The sequence below is a fragment of the Rhea americana genome, unplaced genomic scaffold (assembly GCF_003343005.1).
Source record: "Rhea americana isolate MKP2758 unplaced genomic scaffold, rheAme1 scaffold_205, whole genome shotgun sequence".
Classification (NCBI taxonomy): Eukaryota; Metazoa; Chordata; class Aves; order Rheiformes; family Rheidae; genus Rhea; species Rhea americana.
Window position 1 is genome coordinate 910,839 of NW_028186206.1, and position 20,850 is coordinate 931,688.

At 38.2% G+C, this 20,850-nt stretch overlaps 2 protein-coding genes across 8 annotated transcripts in view; both read left to right on the plus strand.

Annotated features, from left to right (window-relative positions):
- C1QTNF7 (C1q and TNF related 7) overlaps window positions 1-13,920 on the plus strand; it is a 53,225-nt gene extending 39,305 nt beyond the window's left edge. For 3 of the 4 annotated variants that reach the window (XM_085304251.1, XM_085304250.1, XM_085304253.1), the window contains 3 exons: window positions 8,397-8,592; window positions 9,493-9,738; window positions 10,506-13,920. In XM_085304251.1, coding sequence (XP_085160377.1) covers window positions 9,501-9,738; window positions 10,506-11,137 — 870 coding nt within the window. In that variant the 5' untranslated portion in view covers window positions 8,397-8,592; window positions 9,493-9,500 and the 3' untranslated portion in view covers window positions 11,138-13,920. Of the gene's footprint in view, window positions 1-8,396; window positions 8,755-9,492; window positions 9,739-10,505 lie in introns of those variants that run through there. The other variant, XR_014895779.1, reaches the window with a different exon arrangement.
- A 3,885-nt stretch (window positions 13,921-17,805) lies between these two features.
- CC2D2A (coiled-coil and C2 domain containing 2A) overlaps window positions 17,806-20,850 on the plus strand; it is a 66,651-nt gene continuing 63,606 nt past the window's right edge. For 2 of the 4 annotated variants that reach the window (XM_085304262.1, XM_085304264.1), the window contains exons 1-5: window positions 17,808-17,946; window positions 19,197-19,317; window positions 19,613-19,673; window positions 20,378-20,458; window positions 20,735-20,834. In XM_085304262.1, the coding sequence (XP_085160388.1) occupies window positions 19,635-19,673; window positions 20,378-20,458; window positions 20,735-20,834 (220 nt within the window). In that variant the 5' untranslated portion in view covers window positions 17,808-17,946; window positions 19,197-19,317; window positions 19,613-19,634. Of the gene's footprint in view, window positions 17,947-19,196; window positions 19,357-19,612; window positions 19,674-20,377; window positions 20,459-20,734; window positions 20,835-20,850 lie in introns of all 4 variants that reach the window. The other 2 variants (XM_085304266.1, XM_085304263.1) reach the window with 2 other exon arrangements.

The window sequence follows — 20,850 nt, forward strand, 5'->3', positions numbered from 1 at the left end:
GACGTAAGGGCTTGCTACAGGACACTGCCAGAGGGAGCATGTATAGGACTAGGAGGGTTTTTGATCATATTTAGCACAGCATATGTAGCATTAATAAAAAAAAAAAAAAAAAAAAAGGATGTAATGGAATGACTGTTATGGATGACTTCATTATTGCTGCAGGACAACAAATTGGGACACCAATTAATTTTATGTGCAAGGAACAGCAGTGGCTTATGAACTTCTGCAGAGACCTAATTTCATGCATTAATAAAATAAACAGAATAAAATTCATAAGAGATAAGCTGTGTCAACAAAACTGTCTCCAAATGAAGTGTTTTGATAGTTTGCCCCATGAGCTGATAACTTTGTAAAACTTATTTTTCTACTTCTATAGTGCATGTTTACAAATATATATACATCATATATATTTAAACTTGCCCAAATAAAGAGGAAAAGCAGAAACCTCATAACAAATTGCAGTATCTCATAGAAAGAAAATGAGTATTCTAAGCAGGAAAGACATGACGTTTGAGCATAGGAGAGTTTTCAATTACAGTTAAGTTCAAGCCATAATGTGTATTTTAAGCAATAAACAAAATCACAAAGATCAAAACAGCATTTTCTGCAATTCCTAATGAAAGTGCCTATCACAAAGATAAAAGCAGTAAAACAACTTGCTACGTGTCAGCTGACTGTTTATGAGCTAGAAACAAATTAAGTAGATCGTTAATTCAGACCATCAGAGAATAGACCTATATTAGAGACAATTAACTCCATCAGTCAAAGTCAGATAGAAAAGGATACTTAATAATATTGTTGACTTAAAATGCATCCAGCATTCTCCAGGACTTTGAAGAAAAAAAAAAGTGAGAATCTGGATACCTTTGACTGTGTAAGGGTACAGATGTATATGCGTGTGTACACACACAAATGCACACATACACACACAGAATTACTTTGCCTGAGACAAAATAATGCCTTGGATGAGGGATAACTACCAGAACTGATCTGAGAGACTTTAAATTATAAGAAAACCTATTAAGAAATTTTGTCCAGTTTATACCTTGATTCCATTCCATAAAACTTTAGTTTTATCACTGAAAGGAATGGTGTTTTTAATGAAGTCAATAGAAATCTTGTCCGTGTTTTATGCATTTTCAACTTTATTTGCAAGTCAATATATTCTTGAATCTCTGTAGGTTTTCACTGAAGTAGAAATTGCAAAAATTGTTATCCTGATGGAAAACTTGAAGTGAATATGCTTTGAGATTTGCATGACCCCTCTTTCTTTGTATTTTATCTGTGTTAACAATTACGTAAGGAAGTTTCTGAGGGACAGTTCACAAGAAGTGATTCTGATATACTCTTTAGACTAGCCAGAATTTCTTCAGAAAYAAATTTATTTACATTTACATCAACGTTACTGCTTAAAATGCAAAAATGATTATGGCTGACAGCTGTCATGGAGTTGCATCTGTAAAATAGCACCGAGTTCATCATCATTGTGGTGAATTATATCAGCAGATATGAGGAACCTGAACAAATATATATATAGTATATATACTAATATATACTACAGTAAGGCACAGTCATATTCACTGATTATTGTATCACAGAAAGGTTTAATTGTAATTCCCATTTTTCAAAAGAAATACACATACCATGGCAAAATGTACCACATTCCACTACCTTTTCACTGTAGATGTGACCTCAAGTCTGTGCCCTCTGTGACTCAGTGCTGCCTGCCTGTCCTTACTACTCTTTGCCTGGAGGAACATCTCTGGCACTGTGCCTGGACAATCCAGCTGGTATTCCCAGGGCAGAGCGCACCAGACAGCTTAGGGTGCACTCAAACTTACAATTACTGGCCATGTGGACTAACCTCAGCATGCCGCATTTGGGTAAGTCTTCATCTATGCTGTCTGCCAGATAGTGGCCTCTTGATCAGTGTTGGGAAAACCAGAATTGGGGACTGCCTAGGCTGACTGTAACATCACCTACTCCAGGAATAGATGGAATTTGTTGGCAGCCTGAGATAAGAGCAAATTCAAGTGAAAATGAAATGAAATTGGTTGCCAAACATGCCATAAGCTTCAGACCATCCAGGAATGGCCACGGAGGTCCCAGGTAGACCCTGCTGAGATCAGCCTGAAGCATCATGCATGTGCAGAATAAAGTCAAGGTAAAGCCTACTCCTTCTCAGCYGAAGGTCAGACCTTTCCTACTAAAGAGTGTTAAGTTGGCTGATAGCTGCACCTTCTTGTGCTACTCCTTGGAGGAACCCAAGAAAGCAAATGCTTCCAAGATAGGCTGAATCTCAAAAAACAATAAAATCTTTGTTGCAAGAACTCAAGTGTGAAAACATTTTTAAGGCTAATACAAGTACAAGGCACCTGGTTTCAACAGAGATATGCCAAATTACATGAGGCCTGAATTTTGTTCTTAATGTTGAGCAGAACTGATGCTCTGTTAAAAAAAATAAAACTGGTCAGCTATCAACACACTAGATCTCATCTGCACAGTACTGAGATAAACTGCAGGAATTATGCTGACTTCATCCATTTTAATGTCCTATGGGAAAATTGATTTGAATTGTGAAACGGCAGTTCACAATTACTTAGGAAAAGCAGAATCTGAAAAGTCCTTTTGAAATAACCTACTTCCACATCAGCTGAGCATCATTATCTGTATTATTATTGATGTTGTTATTCTTTTACTGATGAAGAAACAGAGGCATGTAAGATTAAATAATTGCCACAGAATAAACATTAAGCTGATCTAGGAACAGAAATTAGATCTCTTGAAAGGAATCTCAGTGCTCTGTTTCCTTTCTATCTCTTTGTGAATCTGATCAAACAGATCCATAATAATAAGGTTTGCATTTAATTACAGAGTGTACAGAAACAGACTGAGAAATGGTTCTTTGTACTAAACAAAAGTTATCATATCATAGTTAAAATTGTCATTCTAAGTGAATTTATGTCAGATAAGCTTTTTCTTCYYTTTCCTTTTCCCTTTCCTTTTCTYTTTCCTTTCCCTTTCCCTTCCCTTGATTATATCTTATACCTGTTAAAACCTTGTTAAAGAGTTATTAAAATATATTGCAACTAGGGTATATAGTTTATGGTAGYTGGCCGAATAGATTGATAGAGCTCTTCAGAGATGTTCAGCTTTTCAGAGCTCTACATATCAGCATGAGTTTATACCTTTCAAGGTTGGTACAAATGATGAAGCGAACAAATGAGATACTACTTATTTTTTATTCACAAGCTTTTTTTCTTGGAGATTTAAAGCTGTCTGCATAAAATGTTCAAGTCTGTTTATCAGAAATATAGAAGAAAAAAGATTAGTGCCAGTATTAACATTTTAGCTAGCAAAAAGCTCGTATGGAAAATTTTGTATTTTAAAATGTGTACTAAGAACAATCCRAACATTTCTTCAAATAAACAAGCTTGATATTAACAACTTGACAGTACATAGTAGTTTTATATTTACATGATAGCATATATTAAAAAAAACTCAAACCATTTCTACTATAGAAATGGTTCTCACCGGGAGACTGATGAAAGAAGGAGCAAATCCTGAATGCAAAGAATTTATGTTGCTTAATGAAATTTGTTTTGATGTCACAATGGGGAGAGGGAATAAATATCCATATGCTTATCTAAAAAATGAGGCCCATAAACTAGAAATGTGGCTAGTGTGAGAGTGCTTGCTGGTGCAGTTAATACTAAGATGACCTTTACAGTGATCATCTCGGAAGCCAGCTATTACTAGAGAGTACACGTTGGACCTACATATTTCTCTGAAAAGGAGTGAACAGTCCATCATGACTGCTCACACACTTTCCCTGGTGCTCCTCTTCTGGGCTGTTGAAATGGGACCTAGAATTTGCTATAAACTGGGTTTACAGAGGATAGGCTTGGATGGAGCTGGTCTTTCTGTGAGCATGATGAAAAGCAAGATGCCCTGTTCTTTTCACTCTTCTGTAGAAACATAAGGCTTTGTTTAAATAAGAATATACTACACCATATAGAATATAAATTGAATGTGACAACTCCAAACTGTTTAGAACTGGCTTTCTAATGTGCGTGTCCCTCAGTCTCAACAGAAAAAAATGCTTATCCTTACTGAAAAATCAAGTTGCTATTCAAAGATCTGATCTAATCAGGAAGACGCATAATTAAAAAAGTGCTATTACCCAAAAGCAGACATTACATAAAATTCATTCTATTTTTATATCTTCCTGGCTGCTATCTCAGGAATCTGACATTAACCATAACAATCAAAAATGTGACTACACCAGGCCAAATTCTCCTTCTTCTATTCCAGTATAAATATAGAGGCAATGCTGTTGAAGTAATAGCTTTGAGGTAGAGTCACTCCACCAGGACAGGATTTTATTCAGAAKAGCCACTAATTGTCAGAAAACTATACTGATCTGAATCTAGATTTTTATCTCACGTATTTGCAAGTCCAGAGTTGAGGAGACTAACAGAGGTATAAATGACATCAGAGCCTGGGACACAGCTGAGATACAGCTAACAATCCCCAAGGCTAGGGACACCTAACATTCATATGTTACAAGACTTTACTCAGGTTGCAGGGTAGCATTTAAAAAGGCATCAGAGGACTTTGGAGCTCTGATCCCATTTTCAGGATGCCTTAGTCTTTCAGAAGTTCAAGCCCCACTGATTTATAGTAATGCTAAAGTAAAAGCTTTAGCTTTTCAAATTTTCAAATCAAAAAATACGTACATGCTTTCTGCAACTGAGACACAGTCACCTAAGTCGCATGCCTCTGTGAGATTCAGCTGCACAGCCAAAACTTCTCCCTTAAATTACACTCATTTCACATTAAGGTTGCATCATTTTGGTYATATCTTGAATGTGACAACAGTGCACCATGCAGCCGAAGACCCTGTAGCTAACTTTGGGCAGTGGGTATTGCAGTGTCCTGCAGACACAGTTCTGAAAGAGCTCCAGCAGCACTTCCACAGCTGCATGTCACTCAGGCATTGAGCTATTTAAGTGTGCATAGCCCGGGTCTATTCCCTGACCCAGCTCTCCTGCTGCTCTCTTGAGGTCTGCTTTGCACAGCACCGCTCCAGTGGATGTGTCTGAAGCAATCCTCTCCAGACTATGGCAGGCTCTCATGCCCTATTTGATATGTCAGAGGTTTTATGGATCATTCAGTTGGACTTAGATACCTGATTTCCCCCCTAAGATGCATTCCTATGTGTGAATGTCATATGGGCTGTTTCTAAATCAAGACTTTTAAGAAAATTTTGTAAATTTTGGCCAAACATCTCAGCACCACAAAGTTACTTCTTACCTAACAGTGTTAAATTCCAGAACACTAATTTTCTAAGTTTGTTYTGAAATGCATGATTAGGCGGTTATCTTTTAAAGGTTCCCAGGCTGAATTCTGACAGCTGTACTGATTTTTCTTCAGGATTGTTTGGTATTATCTAAGTCCTATTGTCATGCACAGTTCTGCCATTCCTGGGAGCACAGCTTGGTCAACACTGAGCACTTCAGAAATTCCTGGTTTTATAATGCTGTTATATGTTGCAACATATAAACTCTCAGTAATAAAATTCAGTCTAATTTAACATGATTAAATCAAACTCTAAATATAGAAGTTTTACGATACCTTAACATCTTCAAAATGTTGCATAAAGTAAATAATCCTCCACAGTCCTGTCAAAGACATACATGCTACAAAAATTTCGAAGTTAGATAATTAAAGCATAGCAAACTAACTCTATAGCTGAAGAAAGTAAAGGAAAAAGGTGACCTTGTATTACCTTTGCACTCCCCAGTACGTTAGCGAATGTTTAAAATATCATCTGAATTGAAAGCTGTATGAATAGTGTTTAGCAAGCCATTTCTGTTCAGCATTAGTTGGGATTTGCCCATGTAGGCAGGATTTCCAGTTACCCTCTTGGAAAAGTTAATAGCTTTTTGTGTTGTAACAGCAGCACAGAGGGATCATTTGTACATTTTAAAATATTGCTAACATAACTATTACTGGAGTATGAAAAAAAAAAAAAGACTCTTATCAAGCCCTGGACAGGTGTCCTCTTCCATACACAACAAAACTGGGATAAGAGCTTCCTTCCCACTGTCAACTGAATGTAGGTGCTCCCTGCCCCAGGTCACTGCTTCCATTGCTTTTTCAGCAGAGAAGTTTTATGTGATCCTTGCTCAGTCCTCTTCAGGAAAATCAGCCAGATTAGTCCTGACCAGGCATTTCAATTACTTCTTCATTTTTTTCCAAGTGTGATGTAGAGGCTTAGGCTATGGCTGAGTGCCTACTAGTACCTAGGTGATATCACATGATGAGCTTCCAGAAGAAAATAATGTCCTAGGGGAGAAACATCTCCTTCAGGGTCTGGAAGCCTTCTTCCCTGRATGATTATCTTTTCAAATGGTAAACATTGCTCTTTGTACAACACGCTGTTACCAAGGGAGCAATCATGTGAAAAGGACAACCAGAAGCAATCTAACTTAGGACTCACTTTCTGCCTACCAGAAGTTAAGTCTCTCTGATCGAGTACTTCACTGGAACATAGGTGACTTCTGAGAAAGTGATCTGGGAAGTCTATCCCACCCTCTAACTCCTTAAGCCTAGGTGARCAAAAAACTCCAAACATGCTTTCTAATTCAGCCTGAAATTTCAAAAGCACAGCCATGTGTTGTCATTCGCCTTTCACATAGCAATTTACCTTCTGGGGCACTCCTCAGGAAACAGGTGGCATGAGTATAATGCTATACCTCCATCCTTGGTCTGGGATGATTCATGCTTCCAAAGAGAATGCTGCAATAAGGAAGAGATGTTCCACCCCTCCTTTTGAAGCTAGACTGTTAAGCAGGAGGAAATGCAAGAGGCAAGAGAGGTCCTGAATGTGTGGCCTAATGCCTGGTTTCYGAAATGCCATTTGTTTGGGTGCCACTGTTGGAAGCAGCCTAAATTTGGGACTGTAAACATCATCATCTAAACTTTACCATCATTTCAACCCAATCCCCTCTCTGTTCCCCTTCCTGCACTACTCACCCTTCTGTTTCACAGCCCCATCTCTCCTTAACCTACAATTGTCAGATCCCCAAACCARGATCCTAATCACTTATTCTTCATTTTCCAAATCCCTATGCTTTCACCCTCTCAAACTGGTTCTCCAACTGCAATTCCCCAGTCCTCTAAGGTACACCCTATCTCAACAACCCAATTCTGCTTACCTTCCCCACATGACTTTTTTCCCATGGCCTTAGCAGAAACACATGTCCCAAACTAATTCATTTCTGGTGGGCACATGAGAAGAACAGCAGGGGAAGTCTGGGAGCTGGAGACAGCTTCACATATCAGTAAGTTACTGGCCAGGCAGTAACAGGAGCAGCTGTGTGAAGGCTCTTACTCTGATTTGTAAAAGATCCTGAACACAGGCAAAACCAGCAGTTGTTGATATTGTTTTTGCTTGGCTCATGTGCAACACAGTGTGGGAACATCTAGCCTACTAGTTCAGACTTTCATCTGGCAAAGGCAGTCTTTGTTCTAGCCCTTGATTCTTAGGTTGCATCTGCTTCTTATCCACCAGCTTTGTATAATATGTATATGCACTCTTAGGCATGAACTCCCTCCGGGCTGCTCGCTCCTGGCTGAATGCTTAAAATTGCTCTCCCATGTGGAAAGGTTTGTTGTCCTTGATTTAGGTCCTATGAAATTCCACGAGCTTTATTTGCATATTCAGTACATCAGAGCAAATGTCACTATGAAGTTTGTGTTTGTAGCTAACTACTTTCTTGGAATAATCATTTGCTGCTCTCTGGTAATGGTAAGCATTCATATGTTAATCCACTCTTAAAAGGGCTGTTGTGCCTGCTCATATTGTAAGCCTTTATCAAATGACAGCAAAATTAATAGTTTGGTTTGTGCCAATTTGATACAAGATGATTAACATGAAAAGCAGAATATAATTCACTGAAGAGAATTTTGGAACATCACTTATTTCTCTGCAAGTAAAATATTTCCATGYTTTTTTCTGCATTGCTATTGATACCAACACACAGGCTCTCATTTTCTATTCTGTAAAATAGAAAAGGTTCTTGCTAAAGAGTATGTTTGTGTATGTATAATTGCTGATCTTTCCCCTAAACTGATCTGCCCACGGCATATATGTRTGAAATTTCAGGAACTGCAAATAAATTTAATGGCTTGAGTTTTAAATCAATCAGTGAATGCCAATCAGTRTAACAGAGATGGGAATGGGAACATGGATTTCTAAGAGGATTCACTTTGCAATTTCTTTAATGGTGATTCTGAGAATGAATTTGAGTTTCAATGTAACAAAAACAGATGCTACTTTACAAAGATTTTTCTGATTTCCCCCATTCTATTTTTTCCTCTCCCCACAGAAACCAGTGGATTTTGATTTCCGTGCATGCTGTAAATTAGCTCTGCAAGAATGGAAAACTCCAACACAAGACACTCAGAAGTGTTCTGAGAATCCAGTAAGACCTAGAAAAACAACTTGACTTGCAGAATTTCACTGGGCCCATGACTGAATCCCTGCTAATGCAACACTAATTTAAGAAATCTTTTGTATATAAGGTACTGTAACTCCTCAGCAGGTTACTGTTTTCACAGCGTTTTTTTTTTTTTCATTTGTCCCCCAGCATACATTGAGCAACAGAGAAATCCAATTTACATTCAGTTGTTTATGAAAACAGCCAGCTACTAAAATACAACGCATTAAAGAATTTTTTTGCAACATATTGCAATACAGTTCATTTTCTACAGCCGTCCAAGCCAGACTGGAAGTAGTATTAGCAGCTCATTCACACTTCATCCATTACCCACAGAGCAGCTGTCTGATTCTACTTGATTGATTACAGTGAAGTAGTTACTTCTCCTGTTACTACTCAATACTGAAGCTGTAGTTCTCTTACTGGCACCTTTTCTGCAAACCTATAAAGTTTCTGCTACAATTATTCAGGCTGGAGATTTATTTACAATCATGAYAGCTTCAGAATGAAATAAAGATATAAGCTTTTTCCTCACTAGAAAAGATYGTTCCTACTGGTAGATCTTCCTAGTACGGATATAATATCCTTCTGGAAAAGAGCATTTTTCTCAGTAAAGCTTGTACAAGTCCCAAAGACAAAATAAACTATGCAAGCAAAGGGCTTTGCACTGAAAATCCATATTTTTTCTTAAAAGTGTCAAAATTTGTTCCAAATGAGCTGGTATTTGCCAGATATACTGTCAGTTTACAAGCTATTTGAAAGGCACAGAGTAATATATACTGTGACTAGGAAAAGCTTCAACATGAAGACTTTCCTCTTTCCTCATACMCAGATTCAAAATGTTCATGCTGCTATTTCAGAGATCCCAATTTTATCTCCCTGGCTGTGTATATGTGCATAATGCATTATAGTCTTATTTTAYTCAGAGCCACCTAAAGACTGGAGTGTAACTACACATAATCTTATACATATGTATTTTTTCTAGATACGAGGATGTTTGTGTTGCTTTACATTACAAGTTTTGCCATCTACACAAGCGAACAACCTCTTCAAAGCCAGTTCAAAGGAGAAAATTACTACACGAGATACATTTGTAGCATACCTGGTTTGCCAGGCCCTGCAGGTCCTCCTGGAGCTAATGGATCCCCAGGGCCACATGGACGTATTGGTCTTCCAGGAAGAGATGGTAGAGATGGCAGGAAGGGAGAAAAAGGTGAAAAGGGGAGTGCAGGTATTGAATATTCCTGTAAACTAATACAGTAGTCCAACAAATTAAGACCCTTCATTATCACCATTACATTTACATTTTATATATATACACATATAAAAGGTGAATGTGTGCATGCATCTGTGTGCCTGTGTGTATGCATGTGTATATACTGAAAGAAAATATCTAGATAYATATTTAGATAGGCCTAATCTACATATTACTGAAATATATGTAAATAAATGTAAATGCATAGCCTTCCTTTGCATAAATGTTAACAAAAAGCTTGAGAAAAAGAAATGTGTGGCAGCAATGGTGTCAAATAATTAGTTTCATTTGAGCCATTACCCTGGAATAAAAGATTAACAAGTACTGTGGTACACAGTAGAATGCTCAAATAGTAACTAATATTATACATAAGGAYTATCGTACAGGTAATGATGCTGCTAACTTTCCCGTTAGCAGTGTCAATACTTCAGTCAGCAATTGATTATATATAAACTCCTTAAATGTGAAAAAAWTGCAATGTATATAATTAGGATGTTTAGTTAAGAAGTATGAAGAAAATTAGGCATATAGAAACAAAGGACTCGCAGGTTGTAGAGTCCAGCCCTCTGTTTCAACTTGCCATTCCTTTCACAAAGTTACCAGAAGCATTTTGAAAGTGTTTTTGGAATATTTTCAAATTCTGATCTTGTTTTTCTTGTTTGTTCAGACATACACAATAGCCCACACAATCATTTACTGAGATGATCTGTGTAATGATTAACTAACTTAAAATGTTTTTGAAGGTGTAAGAGGAAAKACTGGGCCTTTAGGACCAGCTGGAGAAAAAGGAGACCAAGGTCAGTCTGGTAAAAAAGGACCCGGAGGACTGACTGGTGCCAAAGGTGAAGTAGGTCCAGCTGGACCACCTGGACCTAAGGGAGATAAAGGAGACCGAGGAGAGCCAGGTGCACCAGGGGTCTGTAAGTGTGGAAAGATAGTAYTGAAATCTGCCTTTTCTGTTGGCATCACCACCAGCTACCCAGAGGAAAGATTACCAATTGTATTCAATAAAGTYCTCTTCAATGAGGGTGACCATTACAACCCTTCCACGGGGAAGTTTATATGTGCCATCCCAGGGATTTATTATTTTTCTTATGATATCACCTTAGCAAATAAGCATCTTGCCATTGGACTGGTTCATAATGGGAAGTACCGGATAAAGACATTTGATGCGAACACAGGAAACCATGATGTAGCTTCTGGATCCACAGTGATCTACCTTCAGCCAGAAGATGAAGTATGGCTTGAGATCTTCTATGCTGACCAAAATGGTCTCTTTTCAGATCCAACATGGGCAGACAGTTTGTTTTCTGGATTTCTCTTATATGTTGATACAGATTATCTTGATGCTTTATCAGATGAAGATGAGCTCTAAAGTGGATGATGTCAAATCACATCCAAATTGGACAGTCCAATACAGGATTTTATCTGCCCAAGGACAAGCGACAAAATTAAAGACAGATAATACGAGTTATTTTTGCTTTGACAGAAACCGAATTCAGAATTTCAGAAGAATGTTTCTAGAATCTAAACTGGATTCTCTACCAAACAGCAGGGATAACAAAAGGAACTATAATTAACAAAAGACTGCACCACTCCAGGACTGACTATCCTTGAAAGTTATGTTTATAATACTATTTAAACAAATTTAAGATGATGTACATTGTTTTTATATAAAATACATTAAGTTGCAATATAGCACAGACATTTTCTACACGATATTAAAGTAAAATTGAACAATTGAAAAAATATCTCATCTTTGGTCATTTTAAGATGGAAAATAAAATTTAAAAGACAAAACACTGATTTAGAAAATGGAAAGCAATAAAATAGCAATAGTTGCTTCYGAATCACCTGACCAGGTCACAAGCACAATTCATATGATAGTTGCACCAACAAAAGACTGTTCAGAGTTAGCTCTGAACAGTCTGAGTTAGCCTCCTAATAAATTCATGCCAGTTTTATACCAGATTTATGCCAGATTTATAGCAGTTAAGGACTGCCCAGTGACAGTGATAAAAGAACAGAACAAAGGTATTAAAACATATAAAATAGTTCAAAAATGTCTGGGAGAACTGCAAACTTTTAGCTAGACAATATCCACTGTGGGTATTTTCAAAGCAACTCCAAGTGAATTTACTATTGCTCCAGTATTATTCAATATTTTCATGAAAAATGTGGAAGAAAATACAAACTTTATGCTTGCAAAATTTATAGGTGCCWAAAAAAGACAGAACAGTAACCAGTAATGAGGATGAATTATATAGAATAAGGGTTTACTTGTATTGTTACTTGTATTGTTATATGGCTGAATGCAATAAAAAGAATACAAGTTACATAAGATGAAGGACTGCAGGAATTCAGTGGCCCTGGAAAAGGTACACGGATCATCATGGATAATCAACTAAAGATGAGTCATCAGAGTAGGCTGTTGCTGCAGGGCTTTGGCTTTATGATCATCGGAATTAGACATCAGTGGAATTACATAACAAGAAGGAATAAGGAGTAGTATTACTTATGAAACTGTTCTTCTGCCAATGTTTCATAAAGTTACTGGAAAATGGGAAAAAAAAATGTTTGCAATTCTGGCCATATGCGTTACACAAAAGATCTAAGAAAGTTGATTTATTTTTCTTGTGAATGGGAAGGATAAGAGGTGATTTGATCGTAGTCTGTAAGTACCTGTCCAGAGATAACATTTCTGGTAGTAGTTGGCACTTCATTCCATCAGCTAACAAGATCCAGCAGTGAGAAACTGTATAAATTCCCAACGAAACATGCATTTTACTAGTGATGGTAACCAATCACCTAGGAATATCATGAGTTTTTCAGCATTCAAYATCTCTAAGTCAAGACTGGAAATCTTTAATTGAGTGTTTAGAGATGCAATTACTCTGCTAGAAATTATGCTTTTATTTTATTAGTCCCAGGTTTACAGAAGCTTGTTATTTCTAACAGTTATTCAGACAATTTCAAATGCTAGATGTCCTTGTTACACAACATCTATTCCYGCTTTGTTGATGACTCAGAAAGGGGTGAATTTCTCATTTTTTCTGTGTACTTAATTAAATTAAGAAAATTACAACCAAATAAAATTGGACAAAATATTGCTGAGACTGCAATATGAGGAAATGTTAATACYRCAGTTATGTATGGAACATTAAGCTGTGYGCTCTATATCTGTTCTCTCATTTYCTGAGCTATATAAATATGCATTAACATGCCTGTCTTTGGGTACATGATTGCTGCTTTATGCAGTGAATAGGCGCAAAAGGCGCAAAGTTCTGTCCACAAATGAAAGAACCTGTACAATYTTTATTTCATTTGACAGCAGAAGATGTGTGGTAGAACAAGAAATGGATTATTTTCCAAACAGACATCTAATTCATTAGTGTTACTCAAGGGCTGCTTCCTATGAAAAATATAAAGAGAACACTTACAGATTTGATTTATSACAATAATCTGTAATCATTTCTGCATCTGCAAATTAAGCACTAAATGAGTGCAAAATGCTGCCCAATAATCATTTTTACAACAATGATTTATGCCAATTCTTCAGAGTTATCAATGACTATACAAAGCATAAAGAAGGCCTATCCTGAGCGTTAAGTGCTGCTGGCACTGAAAYTTCATAGGACAAAACTGACAAGCATATTGGGCACATAACTCAACGAATTATAATAAAATGGATGCAGAATTAGACATACAATATGCATTACAGAACAAAAGCAATTAATAAATGTATTTAATGACATGTTTATTTTACCTAAATAATATGAAARTTGGTTTACAACATTTGGCTCAGTAGAAAGTTTATATTAAGAGTAACAACCCAGTATTTATTGTGGGTAAAATTTAGAAATACTTCAAGCTTTCACACTAGAAAACTTCTTACAAAGAAATACTTAAGAATACGACCGATTTTCTTTGGATGCTGCAGGACCATATTTGGTAGTTGGCATAAATCTGGCAATTTTCAAACAGAACTAACTTTCGAACATTAAGCAGAGAAAAAATAGGGCTTTATAATGAAAGGTTACGGGTTGCAATCCTAAATATAAGCAAGCTGCTTCCCTGTAATAATCTTCTAAAAATGAATGAAATATAAAAGCCTTGTTTTAGCCACACCTATGTKGAAAATTATTTCATGGGAGTAAGTAAACCAAGAGTTATTGCCTCTCTCTATTTAATAATTTTAGATTTATGTTCATAWAATCATGAAAAATCATTTTAGGTTCCATAGGTTTTCCCATTTGGATTATGCAGTTTTTTGAATGGCCTAATATTTTGGCACAAACAGTTAAAAACTACAAAAAAATCTGTCATATTATTCCTCTAGATTTTGGCAAGAAGAGATTTCATCCTCTATTTGCATCCTAGGTGTGGTTGTTTGGTTTGGTTTCATAATGTTGTAGGATAAAAAAGAGCAGAATCTCATTGGGATTAAATTTGAAATTAATCAAAAATTTCTACACAATTAGTACAGCATTCTGCACATGCCACACAGTGTCATATAAAATTAGACATCTGGACTAAGTAAGTTATCTAGACTTTGTCTGCAGTCAGCAGAGAGAAATCAGTATCCCTGGGGGAAAGCAGCCTTTGCTGCCGCTCAGGCTCTCTGAGCAAGGCAGCAGGAATTCTCACAAAGCTAAAATTGCTGGGAAATCATCCAATAACATTACAAAGATTCATGTTCTTGAGATTCCTAAGGAAAAAAAAAACATATTTATTTAGGAGATATGTGTGCAAATATATGTAAGTGAAAAATAAAGTTCTTAGAAACAAAATACCCCCTAACTTTTTACTCTTTCAGACATCCTTTTTTCATTAGAGAGTGCCAAGAAATACCAGTCACATGTTCTATGGCTGAACATTTTAACCCAGATACCTAATTAAACATTTTAATTTCACTAAAAACTCCATTTTCGAATAGTTATTGGCATGTTAATTTGAATAAATATCTTCATTTTCTTCACTACATGTATTCAAATCCATATGGTTTACGCTGCTATATAAATTTTTCAGGCAGTTACATGTACATTAGTCCTAAAGATTTTTTTACAATGCTCAAACAACATAAAGGAAAAAATTACTAATGGAAATAAGTGTTGAAAATGTAATCTACAATCTTCAAATCTTTTTAACTCTACCTAATAGCATTGATGTGTTTTTATGTGTTTTTATGAAAGGCAAAAACATAAAAATCTAACAAGCAGCTTGTTTTGTCCCCTACTGTATCTGTTTCACTAGTTGATGATGTCTGTATAATATTTTACTTCTATTTATCTTCCACAGGTCACCTGTAGATGTTCAATTCATATTTATTCATTAACACACTTATTGAAACACTATTCACTAACAGGTTTAACTTACTCACTGGCATTTATTTCATACTCAGGTTAACTATACTGATGCTGCTRTACTAGGCAGTTTGGTAAGTAGGAACCTCCGTTTTATGTGGAAATTTGGCATGCAAGGCAGGGGAAAAAAGGAGCTGTATATGGCATTCCTGACCTTACATTATCCTCACAGACTGAAAATAAACTCTATCCTTCATTGCTCACTATTCATTTAAAACCATCCTCCCTCAGGACATGGGGCCAGCGATCCCTGCGGCACAGGCAGGACGGGCTGCCACAGGTCCTGGAGGATGAGGATGTGGACAGAGCGTGTGACTACTCTCGCTGGAGCGATGGAGAACCAGAAAGGGGAAGCCCATCCTGTCTCCAGCCCTTGCTTCCCAGGCTGTCTGTTTTTGGGTAGCCAGCCTAGGCTCTCCCATCCCTGCAGCAAGAGGTRCAGGAACGGGACAGACACAGCATGGCAGCGGCCAGCCTACCAGTGCAGTGCGCTTATTGAGGACTGGCATTACGATTTTACTTCTCCTCATCATTCATTGCTACAAGCTACTGTCTGCTCTGCCTGTGCCAAAGGCCATYGTGGGCTGCCATTAGCAAAATAACAGTTTATGCCTAAGCAAGTGACAGCACTACACCTAACCAAGTGGAGCCAGCTCAGTTGGAGCACTACATCTGCTGTCCAGGGTAACCAAAGACATTGGCCTTGCTGTTGTTTTTGTAATGCTGACTGAGATAAATGTGTTGACCCCAGCTCTAGGAAATGTAKATGGTTTTAATTTTGTATTTCTCAGCACAGTCATCATACTGATATATGTTCTTAAGTAGCTTTCCATCCTGCTAAGCAAAGGTCCCCCACTGCTCCTTCAGGGTATTACAGTAATGTTCCTTACATTATGCTATTCATACTCGTCCATCACATAAACTGCCGGCACAACTGTTTCTGAAACTGGAATAAATTGTTGGGACACAGACTTACTAGCAAACCAATTTGTTTAATGTGATTCATTGCCAAAACCCTATATGAAGGTTCACCCGTTGGATCATGTCCACAGTGATAGAGTGAGGCTCAGCAGACACTGGAGACTGATGTATGTGCCATAGGAAACTGGTCTCCTGATCACACTCCTTTCCCATTCTTGAAAACTGTTGGCATGTAAGGTGTTTCTAGCTGTGATAGCTCCTCTTTACAAATTAAAAAGTATACACCCAATCTTTTCTCTACTGTAACTGTTTACTTCTTTCCAAGAGCTCATTTTTATAACAACRGTACTCAGAAATAGGAAATAACTTAGCCATCTCTTTTCAGATCACTCCACCTACTAAAACTTTGCAGTAATGGACCTTCAGATATTACGCAGGGGCTGTTTATATAGGGTCGAGGATAACTAGGTCTAATAACAACTCCATTTGGTATCAGCAATAACATTTATTCTGGTTATACTGAAGATATTAATGCAAATGTTTAAATATGACATTATTGTTCACCAAATTCAGTGCAGCAAAAAAGACCCTCTCTATATTTGATAGGAATACTAATAATTGCTTTGTACCTGTAAAAGTTAGGAATTGTATATAAGTCCACATTTTTACAAATAATCTGGAAGCACAAGATTTCTTCCMTTCCCAGTATCTAGAGAAGTATGTGAATGTGAACATTCAACAAACAGATAACCCATCCCTCCAGTGCTTCTCTAACCAGAGATGTCAAGGATTGTATTTCCCTTTAAGCAGTCTCTGGAGCAATCTTAAAAAAAATTTATATGCTTCTTTTATTCTGTTATGGAAGTAGTAGAACATAATAATAACTTTACAAATAAGAAGTCTCATCACTTGTCATTACTTTGGTTTCATGGTCTTCCTCCTCCAAACTCAGATCACTTAGTGATACTTTTTTAGTCCTGATGAGGTAGAGAGTCTGTCTTTGCAAATTACAGCTGCTGAAAGCTTATAGTTCTTTTTTCTTGTTCACAGTGCTGTATTTCCTGTGACTTTTCCCAAAAATTAACAYGCTAAAAAATTTGCTGAGACTTAAATTGATCTGTAAGGTTCATCTGTAAACAACAGTACCTAGCTGTCTTCTTGATATAATTTGGGTTAATATTCTTTCTGAATTTTTTAATCTATTGGAAAACAGAGACAGCACTTGAAAAACTGCTGAATAGTAACTTTACTTGAAGTACAGTTCACAATAAGGATTTATCCTTATATCACTGATGTCAGGGCTGAAATTCAGACTGAAATTCATTTATTCAAATTCTATTTATCTGAATGTCGGCATGTAGTCTAAACTAGGGGTCTAATATCCCTCTGTAGTCAGCAGAGGGAGGTATGCCCCTCAGCAAACATTTATATTCAGGAATACATAATTAATAACATGTGCTCCTCCTCTGGTTACAGAAGTTGTATAGAGAAATTAGCCAGATAATTTAGCTGAGTTAGGTCCTTAAAGTTAGGAAGAGTGACTGTCTTTATTATATTTYGGTCGGAAATAATCATTTCTGATCCTGAAAAAAAGATACAGTGACTTTTCTTTTCCAAGTCACTGCAGTATTGAAATGTGTAGATGTTTGCAGAAGCTGTAATCACTTTATCTTCCCTATATTTTACTCATGACTTTCTCATTCYCTTTCACTTTAAAAACATTGTTTATAAAAAAGATGTTTTGAGGATTTTTTTTTTTAGTAGTTTCTGGGAGGGAATGTGACTCTTTCTCTTTAAAAAGCAAGGCCAGCGGCTTCCCGGACAGCCCTGTTGCTAAGCTGAGTCTGTTTGTGGCTGGCTCTTGTCTGTAGTCCCAGAGCGGTTGCATAAGAAAACCCAGGTAYGAAACAAATGCTTTCTTTTAGACCTCTTTAAATACCACTGCTTTCTGTGTTTTCATGAATGAGGTAGATTTAATAATCCAAAAACCTCAGAATTATTTTTTACAATTCTTCAAAGTAATATATTTTTCAAAGAAAGTTAGAGAAACTTCTGTTTTCAGTTTTAAGTGCTTTAGAAACAATCTCTGAGCTAAAGGAGAGCTTTATATTTCGTGCATTCAGTTGTTTATTACATTTTTTAAATGTCTGCTGTAGTATTTGCTTTTGAGAAGTGCTAAAAAGTTGTTAAAGAAAGTAGATGTAAGGATCTTCATCTATGTTGCGGCATTTTCCATTTACATGTGCCTTTAAGACAGACTGTTTAAATTTGTTATGTAAATGTTTGATATGAAAAAGACTTCTGTAGCTGAGTAATAAAAAAGCTGCAGATTCTTGCAGTGTGATACGTTCTCTGCCCTGAGAATGGTATTTGATGAGAGTTACGTGCAGCAAGGAAATGCTGCAATTCTCAGCTGTCCTTTGCGCTGGTGCAAGATACAGAGAAAACTGGTACTGAGGTGCATGCAAAGGTGGTTTGGGACATAGTCGCATCTGTCTAATACATACACTTGCTTAGGGCAAGTTTGGCTCACTGTGCTAGTTGAGGAAGCTATCCGGCAACCTGAAAATCCTTTAGGCCTGGTAGCTGGTAAGTACTAATCCTCAGGCAGGAGATAATACAATTACTTACCACCTTCTTACATCCTCCATTGGCTCCTTCATTTTTTTAGGTATCTCCTAAAAGATTAAGCAGGGTATGAAGACCAGTTCTGCCTGGTCTGGAAGCATTCCCTGAGGTAAAAGAGCCTTTACATGCCCAGTACAAGGAATGATGGAGAAACCAAGGATGATTTGTATAAGCCTCTGCTAGCCCTACCGCTGAAGGAGTTTCAGCCAGATACAGAAACATGTCCCATATGTCTCACTCCTCTGAGTTCTTTCATGGCAATTTTGAAATCCAGAATAAATTATGCTGCTGTGAGTCACTTTTATATCAGTAAATCAACACTTAGATTTCRCATTTGTGCAGCTAGGTTGGTGCAACTGAAGTCACTTCCCTGTTGATTAAATGTTAAGCTAAGCAGTACAAGAAACTGAAATAATAGTAATGAATTGAGTTGTACCAATTTAACTAAAAAATTCTCCAATATTTGTAATCAACTACAACTTCCTGGTGTATACAAAATGATAGTTGTTTGATGGATTTCAGATTTGGTAAACCYGAGATGCCAGGCAAGCCCAATGCTGAAAGAAGAGAAAGGGACTGGACATGTCTCCGTGATCTGAAGCTCTGAATCTGCTCTGTGATCAGCAGACTTTATGGACTACGGGTGGGTTATTTATGAAAGGAAAAAAAAAACATGCAACAGGTAATTTTCATATAGTGGCCCACTTTATTCACTGTTATATAGAATTATTAAATAAATGGATACTTAGGTTTTGAATTACTCAGCTTTCAAAAAATCAGAATTTTTAAAAGTACTAAGACTGTATGCTCAAGGGTACATGATTTGGGTGTTGCAATGGTCACGTGGCACATATCTCATTATCGGTGTGCACACAGGAAAGCCTGGGTATCTCAGTATAAAATAACTGCTCACAGTCCCTGTGTTTTGCTTGTGACAGCCAGGTGCCAGCTGCTGACTAGATGGACCGCAGTGAGGAATCCCGGATGATAATCATGGAGGTTCGTGTCCCCTCAGTTCAGACCACAATGGTGTATCACTATTTTTCAATGAGAGAAGTAGGGGGTTTTATATATGTAACTGAGAAGTGAAATAACACTACAGTGTCTTGGATGCTGTTGCTGTTCCCTAGATCTGTGCAATGAGTGCTGCTCTAATTAGCAGGTTTGCAAAGTTAATTACTGTGCAAATACATTGTAATCATGTTATCACATGCCACCAAAATATGTATTTCTAATGTATATTGATGTTGTTTCATATGCGTACARCACTTAGCTGGAGTAAATGATTGGTGGAACGTATTTAAGCTTGAGCTGGTTACAAAACTAGAAAGTTACCGTTTTCTTATCAGTACAGCTAATTTTTAAGTTGGGCCTTTGCCTTTAACCTGTGCTTAGAGAAGCATATTATGTCATGGTCAAACAGGCAGCTGGTATGAGAGGAACTGAAAAAAGATGGCAAGATGCTTGAGATGTCAGTAGGTTTTAATGCTGCTAATCCTTACTGCCSTCCACCCCGTGGATGTGTAACTTCAGTCACTCCACGACTGGGGCCTGCAAACGGCATCAGTGAAATACAGCGAGGCAGAACAGCTTCAATCGCAAATTTATCGATGAAGTAACGGGTGGTATTGATGAAGTAATGGGTGGCTCGTGTGGGCCAGGCGACGTGCCCGGCCCACAGCGCGGCTCCCTGTCTCTCAAAGGACTTCCTGGACGAGGACCCTGCCCAGGTGGAAAGGCTGAGGAGCACCCTGACAGCCCGCAGGCACAGAAGGAAAAAGCCGGTGAGGTCGCGTCTTCGCAACGGGCGCCTCGGGGCTCGGCCGCGGCCGTGGCCGCGCGGGAGGCGGCGGCGCAGGCGCACACGGCCTCTGCCGCGGCGCCGCGCCGCGCATGCGCGCTCCCTTTTGCCCCCCTCCCTCCGCTGCTGGGCCGGGGGGTGCGCAGCGCGGAGGGGCCGCCGGTGCCGGCGTGACTGCAGCGAGGGCGGCTCCCGCCGTCCCGTCCCCTCCTCGCCCATCCCTCATGCGTCCTCCTCCTCTGCTTCTGCCCCGCTGCAGCTGCACGAGGCTGCCGGCGCCCCCGAGCCGCCGCCGGCGGAACGCAGCCGGGCCAGCATGGCAGCCGCCCCGCCGGGGGCGGCTCCTCCGGCGCCGCGCGGTGAGTCCGGGTCCAA